Below are 12,986 nucleotides of genomic sequence, written 5' to 3' on the forward strand. Positions count from 1 at the left end.
GCTCCTCCTGTGTTTTTTACATGCTCTAACCTAGCTGTCTTCTGCTCTCTCTCACACTCCTCTCTTGCTTTCCTTTTGCTTTGCTAACCTTGTTTTTTATACCAGCATCAATTTCACGTACAACCCCGATTCCAAAAAAGTTGGAACAAAGTACAAATTGTAAATAAAAACGGAATGCAATGATGTGGAAGTTTCAAAATTCCATATTTTATTCAGAATAGAACATAGATGACATATCAAATGTTTAAACTGAGAAAATGTATCATTTAAAGAGAAAAACTAGGTGATTTTAAATTTCATGACAACAACACATCTCAAAAAAGTTGGGACAAGGCCATGTTTACCACTGTGAGACATCCCCTTTTCTCTTTACAACAGTCTGTAAACGTCTGGGGACTGAGGAGACAAGTTGCTCAAGTTTAGGGATAGGAATGTTAACCCATTCTTGTCTAATGTAGGATTCTAGTTGCTCAACTGTCTTTGGTCTTTTTTGTCGTATCTTCCGTTTTATGATGCGCCAAATGTTTTCTATGGGTGAAAGATCTGGACTGCAGGCTGGTCAGTTCAGTACCCGGACCCTTCTTCTACACAGCCATGATGCTGTAATTGATGCAGTATGTGGTTTGTCGTTGTCATGTTGGAAAATGCAAGGTCTTCCCTGAAAGGGATGTCATCTGGATGGGAGCATATGTTGCTCTAGAACCTGGATATACCTTTCAGCATTGATGGTGTCTTTCCAGATGTGTAAGCTGCCCATGCCACACGCACTAATGCAACCCCATACCATCAGAGATGCAGGCTTCTGAACTGAGCGCTGATACAACTTGGGTCGTCCTTCTCCTCTTTAGTCCGAATGACACGGCATCCCTGATTTCCATAAAGAACTTCAAATTTTGATTCGTCTGACCACAGAACAGTTTTCCACTTTGCCACAGTCCATTTTAAATGAGCCTTGGCCCAGAGAAGACGTCTGCGCTTCTGGATCATGTTTAGATACGGCTTCTTCTTTGAACTATAGAGTTTTAGCTGGCAACGGCGGATGGCACGGTGAATTGTGTTCACAGATAATGTTCTCTGGAAATATTCCTGAGCCCATTTTGTGATTTCCAATACAGAAGCATGCCTGTATGTGATGCAGTGCCGTCTAAGGGCCCGAAGATCACGGGCACCCAGTATGGTTTTCCGGCCTTGACCCTTACGCACAGAGATTCTTCCAGATTCTCTGAATCTTTTGATGATATTATGCACTGTAGATGATGATATGTTCAAACTCTTTGCAATTTTACACTGTCGAACTCCTTTCTGATATTGCTCCACTATTTGTCGGCGCAGAATTAGGGGGATTGGTGATCCTCTTCCCATCTTTACTTCTGAGAGCCGCTGCCACTCCAGCATGCTCTTTTTATACCCAGTCATGTTAATGACCTATTGCTAATTGACCTAATGAGTTGCAATTTGGTCCTCCAGCTGTTCCTTTTTGTACCTTTAACTTTTCCAGCCTCTTATTGCCCCTGTCCCAACTTTTTTGAGATGAGTTGCTGTCATGAAATTTCAAATGAGCCAACATTTGGCATGAAATTTCAAAATGTCTCACTTTCGACATTTGATATGTTGTCTATGTTCTATTGTGAATACAATATCAGTTTTTGAGATTTGTAAATTATTGCATTCTGTTTTTATTTACAATTTGTACTTTGTCCCAACTTTATTGGAATCGGGGTTGTACCTTCACTTCATCTTGCTTGTCAATAGTATTCGGCATCTTGAGAAAAAAACGCTGATTAGAGGAAAGTATTTTTGATATGCAGCTCACGAACATGTGTAAGTTTTGATAAAAGAAAGCGGATGTGGGTGTCTTTGTAAAAACTGTTTTGATTGGCTATTATGGTCTCGACATCGATGTTTTGACCAATAACAATGTATATAACACAAATTTTACATCACATTCAACAAGATTTAAACGAGACTAAAGATGGCGACTTACAAATAATGTGTAAACATCTTTGGAGTTAATAAAGTTTGAACAGCATGAAGGAACATACCCCAACCCCCCGAAATTAATAAAAAAATTCTCAACGGATTTGGCATAATATAAAAAGGTCGTTTTTTTACTCAGAAAAAGCGGAAATCCGCCGAAAAGTGGAAAACTCTCATCCCTGAAAAATGGGAAGAGGATCACCAATCCCCTGAATTCTATGCCGACAAATAGTGGAGCAATATCAGAAAGGAGTTCGACAGTGTAAATTGCAAAGAGTTTGAACATATTATCATCTACAGTGCATAATATCATCAAAAGATTCAGAGAATCTGGAAGAATCTCTGTGCGTAAGGGTCAAGGCCGGAAAACCATACTGGGTGCCCGTGATCTTCGGGCCCTTAGACGGCACTGCATCACATACAGGCATGCTTCTGTATTGGAAATCACAAAATGGGCTCAGGAATATTTCCAGAGAACATTATCTGTGAACACAATTCGCCGTGCCATCCGCCGTTGCCAGCTAAAACTCTATAGTTCAAAGAAGAAGCCGTATCTAAACATGATCCAGAAGTGCAGACGACTTCTCTGGGCCAAGGCTCATTTAAAATGGACTGTGGCAAAGTGGAAAACTGTTCTGTGGTCAGGCGAATCAAAATTTGAAGCTCTTTATGGAAATCAGGGACGCCATGTCATTCGGACTAAAGAGGAGAAGGATGACCCAAGTTGTTATCAGCGCTCAGTTCAGAAGCCTGCATCTCTGATGGTATGGGGTTGCATTAGTGCGTGTGGCATGGGCAGCTTGCACATCTGGAAAGACACCATCAATGCTGAAAGGTATATCCAGGTTCTAGAGCAACATGTGCTCCCATCCAGACGACGTCTCTTTCAGGGAAGACCTTGCATTTTCCAACATGACAATGCCAAACCACATACTGCATCAATTACAGCATCATGGCTGCGTAGAAGAAGGGTCCGGGTACTGAACTGGCCAGCCTGCAGTCCAGATCTTTCACCCACAGAAAACATTTGCCGCATCATAAAACGGAAGATACGACAAAAAAGACCAAAGACAGTTGAGCAACTAGAATCCTACATTAGACAAAAATGGGTTAACATTCCTATCCCTAAACTTGAGCAACTTGTCTCCTCAGTCCCCAGATGTTTACAGACTGTTGTAAAGAGAAAAGGGGATGTCTCACAGTGGTAAACATGGCCTTGTCCCAACTTTTTTTAGATGTGTTGTTGTCATGAAATTTAAAATCACCTAATTTTTCTCTTTAAATGATACATTTTCTCAGTTTAAACATTTGATATGTCATCTATGTTCTATTCTGAATAAAAAATTGAATTTTGAAACTTCCACATCATTGCATTCCGTTTTTATTTACAATTTGTACTTTGTCCCAACTTTTTTGGAATCGGGGCTGTAGTTAAACTAGTAACACTGCTACTTATAGCAAAGCTCCTGACCAACAGTACTAGCGAACTCGACTCTCTGATGAAACGAGGATTGTTCACTAGGAATTGTGGGATTTGGTGTTGGATGAATGAACTCTACCAGACAGGGATATAACTTTTAATCTCACTATAGATTATAACTACCAAGTAGAATAGTGATGCACCATCGATTCACCTCCCACACACAAGCACACAAACCCTCACTTCACACAAACAAGCATCTCTCTCACACACACACACAAAATTGTATCGCATGCGTGATATTGCAGTAAATTCAATCATCATTCAGGCCAATTTTTTTTCATAGCATGAACCCTACACACCCACCTGAGGAGATTTGGCTCCACCCCCTGTTTGCCTGGGCAGGGTGAGTAACACTCCATTTAAAAGCTGATTGGTCTCCTGGTTGTCCTTGGTGATATCAGCATTGTCATGGAGACCGAAGACCCCAGGCTCAGCTGTGATTGGCAGGCGGCGGATGTAGCTGATGTATTTCTGAACAATGAAAAAATCTTAATTAGTCATTTATATGATGTATGAAGTAAAATTCAGGTATTCTCCTGCACTTACTGAGTGAAAAATTCCTTGTTTTTCCATCTTAATGCAGATCAACATTTACACTCAATATATATTGGGTCGGTTTTGGTGAAAGGTGTGTGTGTGTGTACCTCGTAGGGTCCATGTGGTGGTACATAGTATATATTTCCCTCACACAGTCTGTATTTGTCCTGCTGTATGAGCTCAGAACAGTAGAAGGTAGACAGCAGCGAGAGCAGAAGCCTGCGATCCTTATCATCAGTCACTCTACCACCATAATTACACTCACCTACAGAGAAAGAGAGAGACAGAGAGACCGTGAGTGAAAGTGACTGAGAGAGGCACAGAGAGAGAGAGAGATGTTGACTTTAAACCAGGGCTTTGAACCGGAATTTTTTTCCTATTGGTTCGTTCCGAACAGAAACGGAATTTTAACGTTTCCGGTTTTGGGTTCCACCATTAAATAGACGTTCCCGAACCGGTTAGAACAAAAAAATTGCATTCCCGGAATGGTTAATTACGTTCCCTGTCAGCTGTTTAACAAATGGCTATAAAATTATGTCTCTGTCTCATCCAGCTTAAGCCAAATGTAGGCTAATTCTATTACAACCTTCATTAAATAAGACAGGAAATAATTCAAAACAATTATTATTTCAAATGTTGGTGATTTGGATTCTCAGTATGTCTTCCCATCTACACAAACAGAAAAAGTGCCAAAAATGAAAGATAATTCGTTTAGTGTGTTACCAAAGGCTAGTCAGGCCCTATAGAGGGCTATCGCATGATGTCACCGCGTCGCGAGATTTTGTTAGGCGCCATATTGGGAGACCAAGTACACATCTATGCAAGTACATACATACATAAAACAAACTACACCTGAAATGTAGCCAGGGCCGGTTCTGCCCTAATCTGGACCCGGGTGCAACATCGCGCAACCCCCCAAAAAAAAAAAAAAACCCAGTCTAAATCAGGACAACCATCACATAACTATAACTATAAACATTTTATATCAACTATTTTAACTAAATGGGCTATAATAAATAAGCCTGCAGGCAGCCACGGCGGGCTGCCTCAGAAAAGTAACCATTTGTCCTACCTTAAAACTCGTTTTGCATTTTCTGCCTCCTTTTTTGTATTTTCGACCCTCCGTTTATTTTCTTTCCTTTTCTGAAAACCCGATTTGTGTCCAGACATTTTGTTCTGCTACCAACGAACTAACTCGTCAGGTCTCGGCTCTCGAGCCCGCGATGATTCCCGTGGAAAGGGCAACAACTGATACATTTTTACAAACAGCCAATAGGGAGGTTGCATCGTTCAGGCTCTTCTTTGCTCAGACACTCAGTAATGCACTTACTCACTAGTAGTCCACCTTCCCGCTCTCTCCATTCAATCAGCGAACGTCACACAGGAAGTGAACCCCAGCGGGTCATAAACTTGCGCAGGAGAAGAATGGCTTTTTTATTTGTAGGCTACAGAAACTTTGAGGAACGAAATAAAAACCGGTATTAACCGGTTACCATTATTTTTAATAAGCGTTTCTGTTCCGGAACATAAAAAATAATAAAGTTTCTGGTTTCGTTTCTGTTCCATGTGAAATAGAAAAAGTTCCTGGTTTTCGTTTTCGTTCCTTGAACCGGTTCAAAGCCCTGCTTTAAACATATCTTTATTAGCACATCAAATACCTCAATTCTGGGAAAAAAAAAAACATTATTCTACCTGATGAAAAACAGATATTGTGCTCTATTTAGAAAATTAAATTAATTCCTCTTCATCAAGCTCAGACCAGACAGAACTCCTGCCCCATGTCCAAAATCACTCACTACTCACTATATAGTGAGTTCGCCATTTTGTAGTGCTGTCCGAATGTATAATGAGAATTATTACACTCTATATAGTAGGCTCATAGTATCCCACAATGCATCAAGAAAAGTAATGTACAACTGATGGTCACTAGCCAAGCAATATATAACATAATGTATTGCGGTCGTGCTGAAAGAAAAATGGAAGACGATAGAGAGGAACATCTGGTGCAGCAGCGAGAGAATACTGCATGATAACACATTATAAATGGACATTCAAATGCAATTAAAAATAGTAAGGGAATAGAAAATAAGTTGTATAATAAGTTGAATAATATGTAAAATACAAGAATAAAAGTTAAAGTGCAGAGCCAGGAATTAATCAAAAGCCTTAAATTTGATTCAATAAAAGGCAGAAGAAAGTATTCAGCCTTGATTTAAAAGAACTGAAAGATGCAGCAGACATAAATACATCCATGTATTTATTATTCTGAAAACCCACCAGCCCACTGATCTGGCACATTTTAATTGTGTGACAGTAATGACGTAAATAACAGCGCAGCGGAGTAGTGTCCAAAAGCATTTTTTCATTTTACCAATGAGCTCACGATATAGTTCTCTATATAGAATTCCCTATATAGTGAGCAGGGAGTAGTGAATGAGTGAGTGATTTCCGACACAGTCCTGGAGTCTGTGTATCATATATTTAAAAAAAAAGGCAGATTTGATTTTGAGACTGAATTTATATCTAGTGTATCTACCGTAAGTATTTTTACCAGGAATCTAAATTTTAATCGAACACACGCACACACACCACACACACACACACACACGCACACACACACACCAGTCAGGTAAGTCAGTGCCTCGAGAGGAATCTCTTCAGACTCATCCAGGAACATCTGAATCTGACGCATGCTGATCCTCAGATCCGACTCATTAAACTCATATGGGATATTCCAGCCTGCACAAAGACACAAAAGTCTGTTTACAAACAAAGCACAAACTTCAATAAAAACAGTAATAACTGATTAAATAACTCTTAAATTAAGGATATACAGACTGACAAGTCAAAATGAATATCCTTATTTGGATACTTTATACAGAGAAACAAAGTTTTTGAGACAGACAGATACAGAGATACAGGTGAGAGAGAGAGAGAGAGAGAGAGAGAGAGAGACAGGTGACCTAGTGGGCCGTAGGTTCTCCTCTCCTGGACGAGGGCATGGAAAAAGCAGAGACCAAACAGCAGCTTCCTCCAGACTTGTGGTTTGGTGGAGCTGACGAAGAAGGTGGGGTCACACAGTGGGTCAGTGAGGTAGGAGCGCAGCAGATTGGCTCTCAGACCTTTAGGAGGCTCGTTAGTCATCTTCACTCCATTCTGCAGGATACTGACTGGAAACTTCTCACACGGGTAACTGGTCAACCACAGCCTGAGATATGGACACAGAGACAAACATGATGGAGGGATATGAAGAGAGATATTGAGAGTGAGAAGGAGAGACAGACAGAAACAGAGACAGAGGAGGTGGAAGCAGAAAGAGAAATGAGTTTCTCACCTGAAATTAGGGTGTGTGTTCTCCGGTGTGATCACCTCCTCACAGGTCTTCTCTAACGTTGGCATCCAGCTGGTTGCTAGGTGACAGTTTTGTAGGAGAACCCATGTTCCATTGCGAAGAGCAGAGTTGATGATACTAATGGCGACAGGGCCCTGTCCTTGACCCAGGGACACAGACTGGGTCTTACTGCCCCCCATATTCATGTCTTCTGCAAACTTCAACAGCACTGAGGGAAAGAGAGGTGGAGATGGGAATCAACTGCAAATGGTGTCTTGAGTTTATACATTAAATGCGAGCAAAGCCAAGGCGTATGTGATAGTCATATAGTAGCCACCTCTCAGATTGGTAAAATAAACATGGTACAATAAGGTAAAAGGATATTTCCAATATATAGTGGTGCTTGAAAGTTTGTGCACCCTTTAGAATTTTCTATATTTCTGCATAAATATGACCTAAAACATCATCAGATTTTCAGACAAGTCCTAAAAGTAGATAAAGATAACCCAGTTAAACAAATGAGACAAAATATTATACTTGGTCATTTATTTATTGAGGAAAATGATCTAATATTACATATCTGTGAGTGGCAAAAAGTATGTGAACCTCTAGGATTAGCAGTTCATTTGAAGGTGAAATTAGAGTCAGGTGTTTTCAATCAATGGGATGACAATCATAGTCATAGACAATCAATAGTCAGCGAGGTCACAAAGGACCCCAGGTTACCTTCTGAGCAACTGAAGGCCTCTCTCACACTGGCTAATGTTAATATTCATGAGTCCACCATCAGGAGAACACTGAATAACAATGGTGTGCGTGGCAGGGTTGCAAGGAGAAAGCCACTGCTCTCCAAAAGAACATTGCTGCTTGTCTGCAGTTTGCTAAAGATGACATGGACAAGCCAGAAGGCTATTGGAAAATGTTTTGCGGATGGATGAGACCAAAATAGAACTTTTTGGTTTAAATGAGAAGCATTATGTTTGGAGAAAGGAAAACACTGCATTTCAGCATAAGAACCTTATCCCATCTGTGAAACATGGTGGTGGTAGTATCATGGTTTGGGCCTGTTTTGCTGCATCTGGGCCAGGACGGCTTGCCATCATTGATGGAACAATGAATTCTGAATTATACCAGCAAATTCTAAAGGAAAATGTCAGGACATCTGTCCATGAACTGAATCTCAAGAGAAGGTGGGTCACACAGCAAGACAATGACCCTAAGCACACAAGTCATTCTACCAAAGAATGCTTAAAGAAGACTAAAGTTAATCTTTTGGAATGGCCAAGTCAAAGTCCTGACGTTAATCCAATCAAAATGTTGTGGAAGTACCTGAAGCGAGCAGTTCATGTGAGGAAACCCACCAACATCCCAGAATTGAAGCTGTTCTGTATGGAGGAATGGGCTAAAATTCCTCCAAGCCAGTGTGCAGGACTGATCAACAGTTACCAGAAATGTTTAGTTGCAGTTATTGCTGCACAAGGGGGTCACACCAGATACTGAAAGTTAAAGGGCACATCTTGGGTATATTTAGGATCAAGATCAATGTAATTCTCTTATATTAAACTTTGATCAAATATCTGTCACATTTTGCATTTTGTGCAATTTTATTACCTTGTGCAATACCAGAAAAATTCAGTTGAAATCAAGCCATATGAGGCGAATTCGTCTGCCTCTGAAAAAACTTGGCATTTGGATTTCCCAGCAAACATTGATTTTCGTGATGTCACGTGCGGGACGCCTCCTTCTGAATCATTGATATATGAATCCATGGGTTTAGAAGCTGAAGCTTTTAACTATCATCATTTCTTATATTCCGGAACCATTCTATTTTTCATACCAGCTTCTGACTGAGCCCCCAAAGAAGCCACCACAACAAATCCATGCAGGGTCTCTCAGCCTGCTGGTGGATCCACATGAATCTGGATCAATATGGCTCCAGACTCCCTTGGGATTTTTCCAGACATGTTTTGTTATTTTATTTTTTTTTCTGCTGTAGACAGATGGCCTTGTGCAAATTACCCTTCTGGATGAGTGTGTAAAGGGACATACTTTCATATAAAAAAAACCAAACATTAAATTCATCTCATCTCATTATCTCTAGCCGCTTTATCCTTCTACAGGGTCGCAGGCAAGCTGGAGCTTATCCCAGCTGACTACGGGCGAAAGGCAGGGTACACCCTGGACAAGTCGCCAGGTCATCACAGGGCTGACACATAGACACAGACAACCATTCACACTCACATTCACACCTACGGTCAATTTAGAGTCACCAGTTAACCTAACCTGCATGTCTTTGGACTGTGGGGGAAACCGGAGCACCCGGAGGAAACCCACGCGGACACGGGGAGAACATGCAAACTCCGCACAGAAAGGCCCTCGCCGGCCATGGGGCTCGAACCCAGGACCTTCTTGCTGTGAGGCGACAGCGCTAACCACTACACCACCGTGCCGCCCCAAACATTAAATTGGTCCAGGATATGCCCTTTAAGGTTCACATACTTTTGGCACTCACAGATATGTAATATTGGATCATTTTCTTCAATAAATAAATGACCAAGTACAATATTTTTGTCTCATTTGTTTAACTGGGTTCTCTTTATCTACTTTTAGGACTTGTGTGAAAATCTGATGATGTTTTAGGTCATATTTATGCAGAAATATAGAAAATCCTAAAGGGTTCACAAACTTTCAAGCACCACTGTACTGTATATAATATCATACACACATACCTGCGGTGGGATCTGACCCTGGTGAGAGTATAAAGATTAGTGGCGAACAGCAGTTTGAGTCACTGTAGCTTTTTGCCAGGTCGAACGTCGGTGGTTCGATGTACTCTCGTCCCATGTTGTCCACAATGAATTGCTGTACAGCAGGAACAATTTTATCAGGGCGGAAGCAGCGCAGCACAGCCATACGCTCCATGCCCACCAGGGTGTTCCATTTTCCTGGGAAGCGCTCCTCATGTGGCCGGCTTGAGTCATAAACCTGCTTCCACTCAGCTGTATTTTCACGCACATCTTCAAAGAGACCTTCAAGGCTTGGGAGGTTTGAGGCTCGGACCACCTGATGCCACAGAGAATGAAAGGTAATCAATAATCAAGATTACACCTAATTATAAAAACAGAGTACTGCCATAACTACATCAACAAATATAACTTATTATATAAACATAACGGGGCGGCACGGTGGTGTAGTGGTTAGCGCTGTCGCCTCACAGCAAGAAGGTCCTGGGTTCGAGCCCCGGGGCCGGCGAGGGCCTTTCTGTGTGGAGTTTGCATGTTCTCCGCGTGGGTTTCCTCCGGGTGCTCCGGTTTCCCCCACAGTCCAAAGACATGCAGGTTAGGTTAACTGGTGACTCTAAATTGACCGTAGGTGTGAATGTGAGTGTGAATGGTTGTCTGTGTCTATGTGTCAGCCCTGTGATGACCTGGCGACTTGTCCAGGGTGTACCCTGCCTTTCGCCCGTAGTCAGCTGGGATAGGCTCCAGCTTGCCTGCGACCCTGTAGAAGGATAAAGCGGCTAGAGATAATGAGATGAGATATAAACATAACAGTAAATGGCACTGAGACAACTTTTGGTTTCATTTGGCAAAGAATACTGGATTAGAGCCTGCACCTCTGACCACGCTTTGTCCGACAGCCACTCGGGGGCGGGGTTTGGATGTGGGTTGTCAAGTGCAATGCCACCGGTGAGAAGGAAGCGCCAGATGAGATCACTGATTTGCCCTTTGCCCTGCATGATTCCAACAGTGAGAAGCAGTGAGAAGAGCAACTTGTCCTTCTCAAAGAGTGAACGACACACATTGTTGTAGATACTCATGGTGAAGTGCTTCACAATGTTAGCAATGCGAGTATCTAATTTTTTACTTGGTGTACTTTCAGCAATAGAGTGATGATAGAGACCAATAAACCATGTGAGCGAGTACTGGTACATTGGTTCAATGTTGGCCAGCTCAGAGATGCAGAAGAACAGGATGGATGAGTGCTCAGCCACAGGGCGATATCCCATCCTCGTACTGTCAATCTCCTGCTCTGTTTCAGTCGCAATCTTCTGCTTCTCTGAGATCTCCTCAGACAAGACCTTAGACGACGACAGCACCTTGACAGCTGTCTCATCTTCCAGGATGTTCCCTTCGGATGAGGAGAGAACCTTCAGTATCTTGTCCTCAATCTCTTTAAGCTGCTTACTGTTGGCTGCACTTTCTAGGATGAGTTTGTTTTTCTTTTCTTCCAGTTCTGGTTTTTCTTGAGCAGCGACAATGCCGAGAAGCTGGTCCTGCAGCCCTAGAGGTGTGATCATAAAATTCAGCAAACACACCTTCACGGCCACTTCAGGCAGGTAGTGTGGGTTCCTCAATCCAGTGGTCATATAGAACCGGAAGTCTGGTGAATATTCAATGATGTTCTCACCCAGCTTCAGGTATTCTACACCTTGCTGTTTGAATGTCTGCTTCAGGAGAACTGGCTCTAGAACAGCATCCAGTTCTTCACCTAAACTCTCCAAGAGGACCGGGTTTCCAAACTGGATGGCATTTTCTAAGGTCCGAATATAATTACTGTCAGAGAGCTTGATGATTGCCAACTTGTTGGTCTTCTCCATGTTCTTAATCCATTTGTTGGCCTGTCCCTGAGGGTCTATCATGAGTGGCCAGCGGCGGGAATTTGACACCATGATGCCATTGTCTGTGGAGAAAGAATCTACGGGCAACCCAGCAATCCTCCATGCCCGGATTGAGACTTGATTGCCAAGAATGTTGCTTAATGTGAAATCTTCAGAACATGGCACTTTTCTTTTCATACAAATCTTATGCCATTCCTGTTGGCATTCCACCCGGTAATCCACTGTAAAAGCCCCCAGGTATGACACTGTGGCGGAAGAAAGAAGCACATCCCCGGTCAGGTTGTTATATTCAATTCCCAGAAGTCGTGCTGCTTCTGTCCACCTGTCCTTTTCTCCTCCCAGTCCACCGATCAGCTTCTCAGCCCGGATTATTTTCTGTGAGCACAGTTCGATGTTGTCTTCCAGGTCCTTTTTCTTCTGCATCATCTCAGCCAATGAGTCATTCAGAGCGCACAGACGGTCCTCCACAGCTTTCAGCTCACCACGTTTCACTTCAAGAGCCTTCATTTGAACTGCCAGCTCTTCCTCTGCCTCGCAGAGCCTCTCTTTCTTTGGGGCCACCACTTTAGCCACACGTTCATACACCTCCATAGCCCGGACCCACTTGCACAAACCTTCACAGGCAGATGAGACGCTTTTGATCAGTGCAGGTTGAAAATCAGGATTGCTAATAAACTTCTCACGGATCTTCTTGATGTTGGCAGCAGGGATGTTGTCTTTGTCAAAGGCTTTGAGACTTTCCAGGAACTTCATGTCCCCCAGCAGCTTCTTGGATGGGCCCCAATAATCCTCAATCTTCTTACCTATGTGAAAAGGAGACAAACATGGTAGGTTAGACAATGACAGTTGTAAATGCATGGGTGGAGGTGTTTGTTCCTGGAAAACTCAAACATTGTACATATATATTGTGTACATAATACACTGAATACACCAATTTACATATTTTGATGTTCATAAAGAAAATGACTGGTGCTTGTAAATCTTAAACAAGAAGGTTTAACAGCTTTTCCGTTCCTTCTCTTGTATTTTACCTCCCA

The 12,986-nt window shown here is 42.2% G+C and overlaps 1 protein-coding gene across 1 annotated transcript in view; it reads right to left on the reverse strand.

Annotated features, from left to right (window-relative positions):
* Window positions 1-12,986, reverse strand: part of dnah3 (dynein axonemal heavy chain 3) — an 83,487-nt gene that overhangs the window by 18,877 nt on the left and 51,624 nt on the right. Inside the window, exons 51-57 of the mRNA XM_060920859.1 lie at window positions 10,945-12,752; window positions 10,058-10,391; window positions 7,332-7,557; window positions 6,961-7,205; window positions 6,620-6,736; window positions 4,105-4,262; window positions 3,764-3,931 (exon numbers count right to left, since the gene is read on the reverse strand). Coding sequence (XP_060776842.1) covers window positions 3,764-3,931; window positions 4,105-4,262; window positions 6,620-6,736; window positions 6,961-7,205; window positions 7,332-7,557; window positions 10,058-10,391; window positions 10,945-12,752 — 3,056 coding nt within the window. The remainder of the gene's footprint in view (window positions 1-3,763; window positions 3,932-4,104; window positions 4,263-6,619; window positions 6,737-6,960; window positions 7,206-7,331; window positions 7,558-10,057; window positions 10,392-10,944; window positions 12,753-12,986) is intronic.

Source organism: Neoarius graeffei, chromosome 5 (assembly GCF_027579695.1).
Source record: "Neoarius graeffei isolate fNeoGra1 chromosome 5, fNeoGra1.pri, whole genome shotgun sequence".
Lineage (NCBI taxonomy): Eukaryota > Metazoa > Chordata > Actinopteri > Siluriformes > Ariidae > Neoarius > Neoarius graeffei.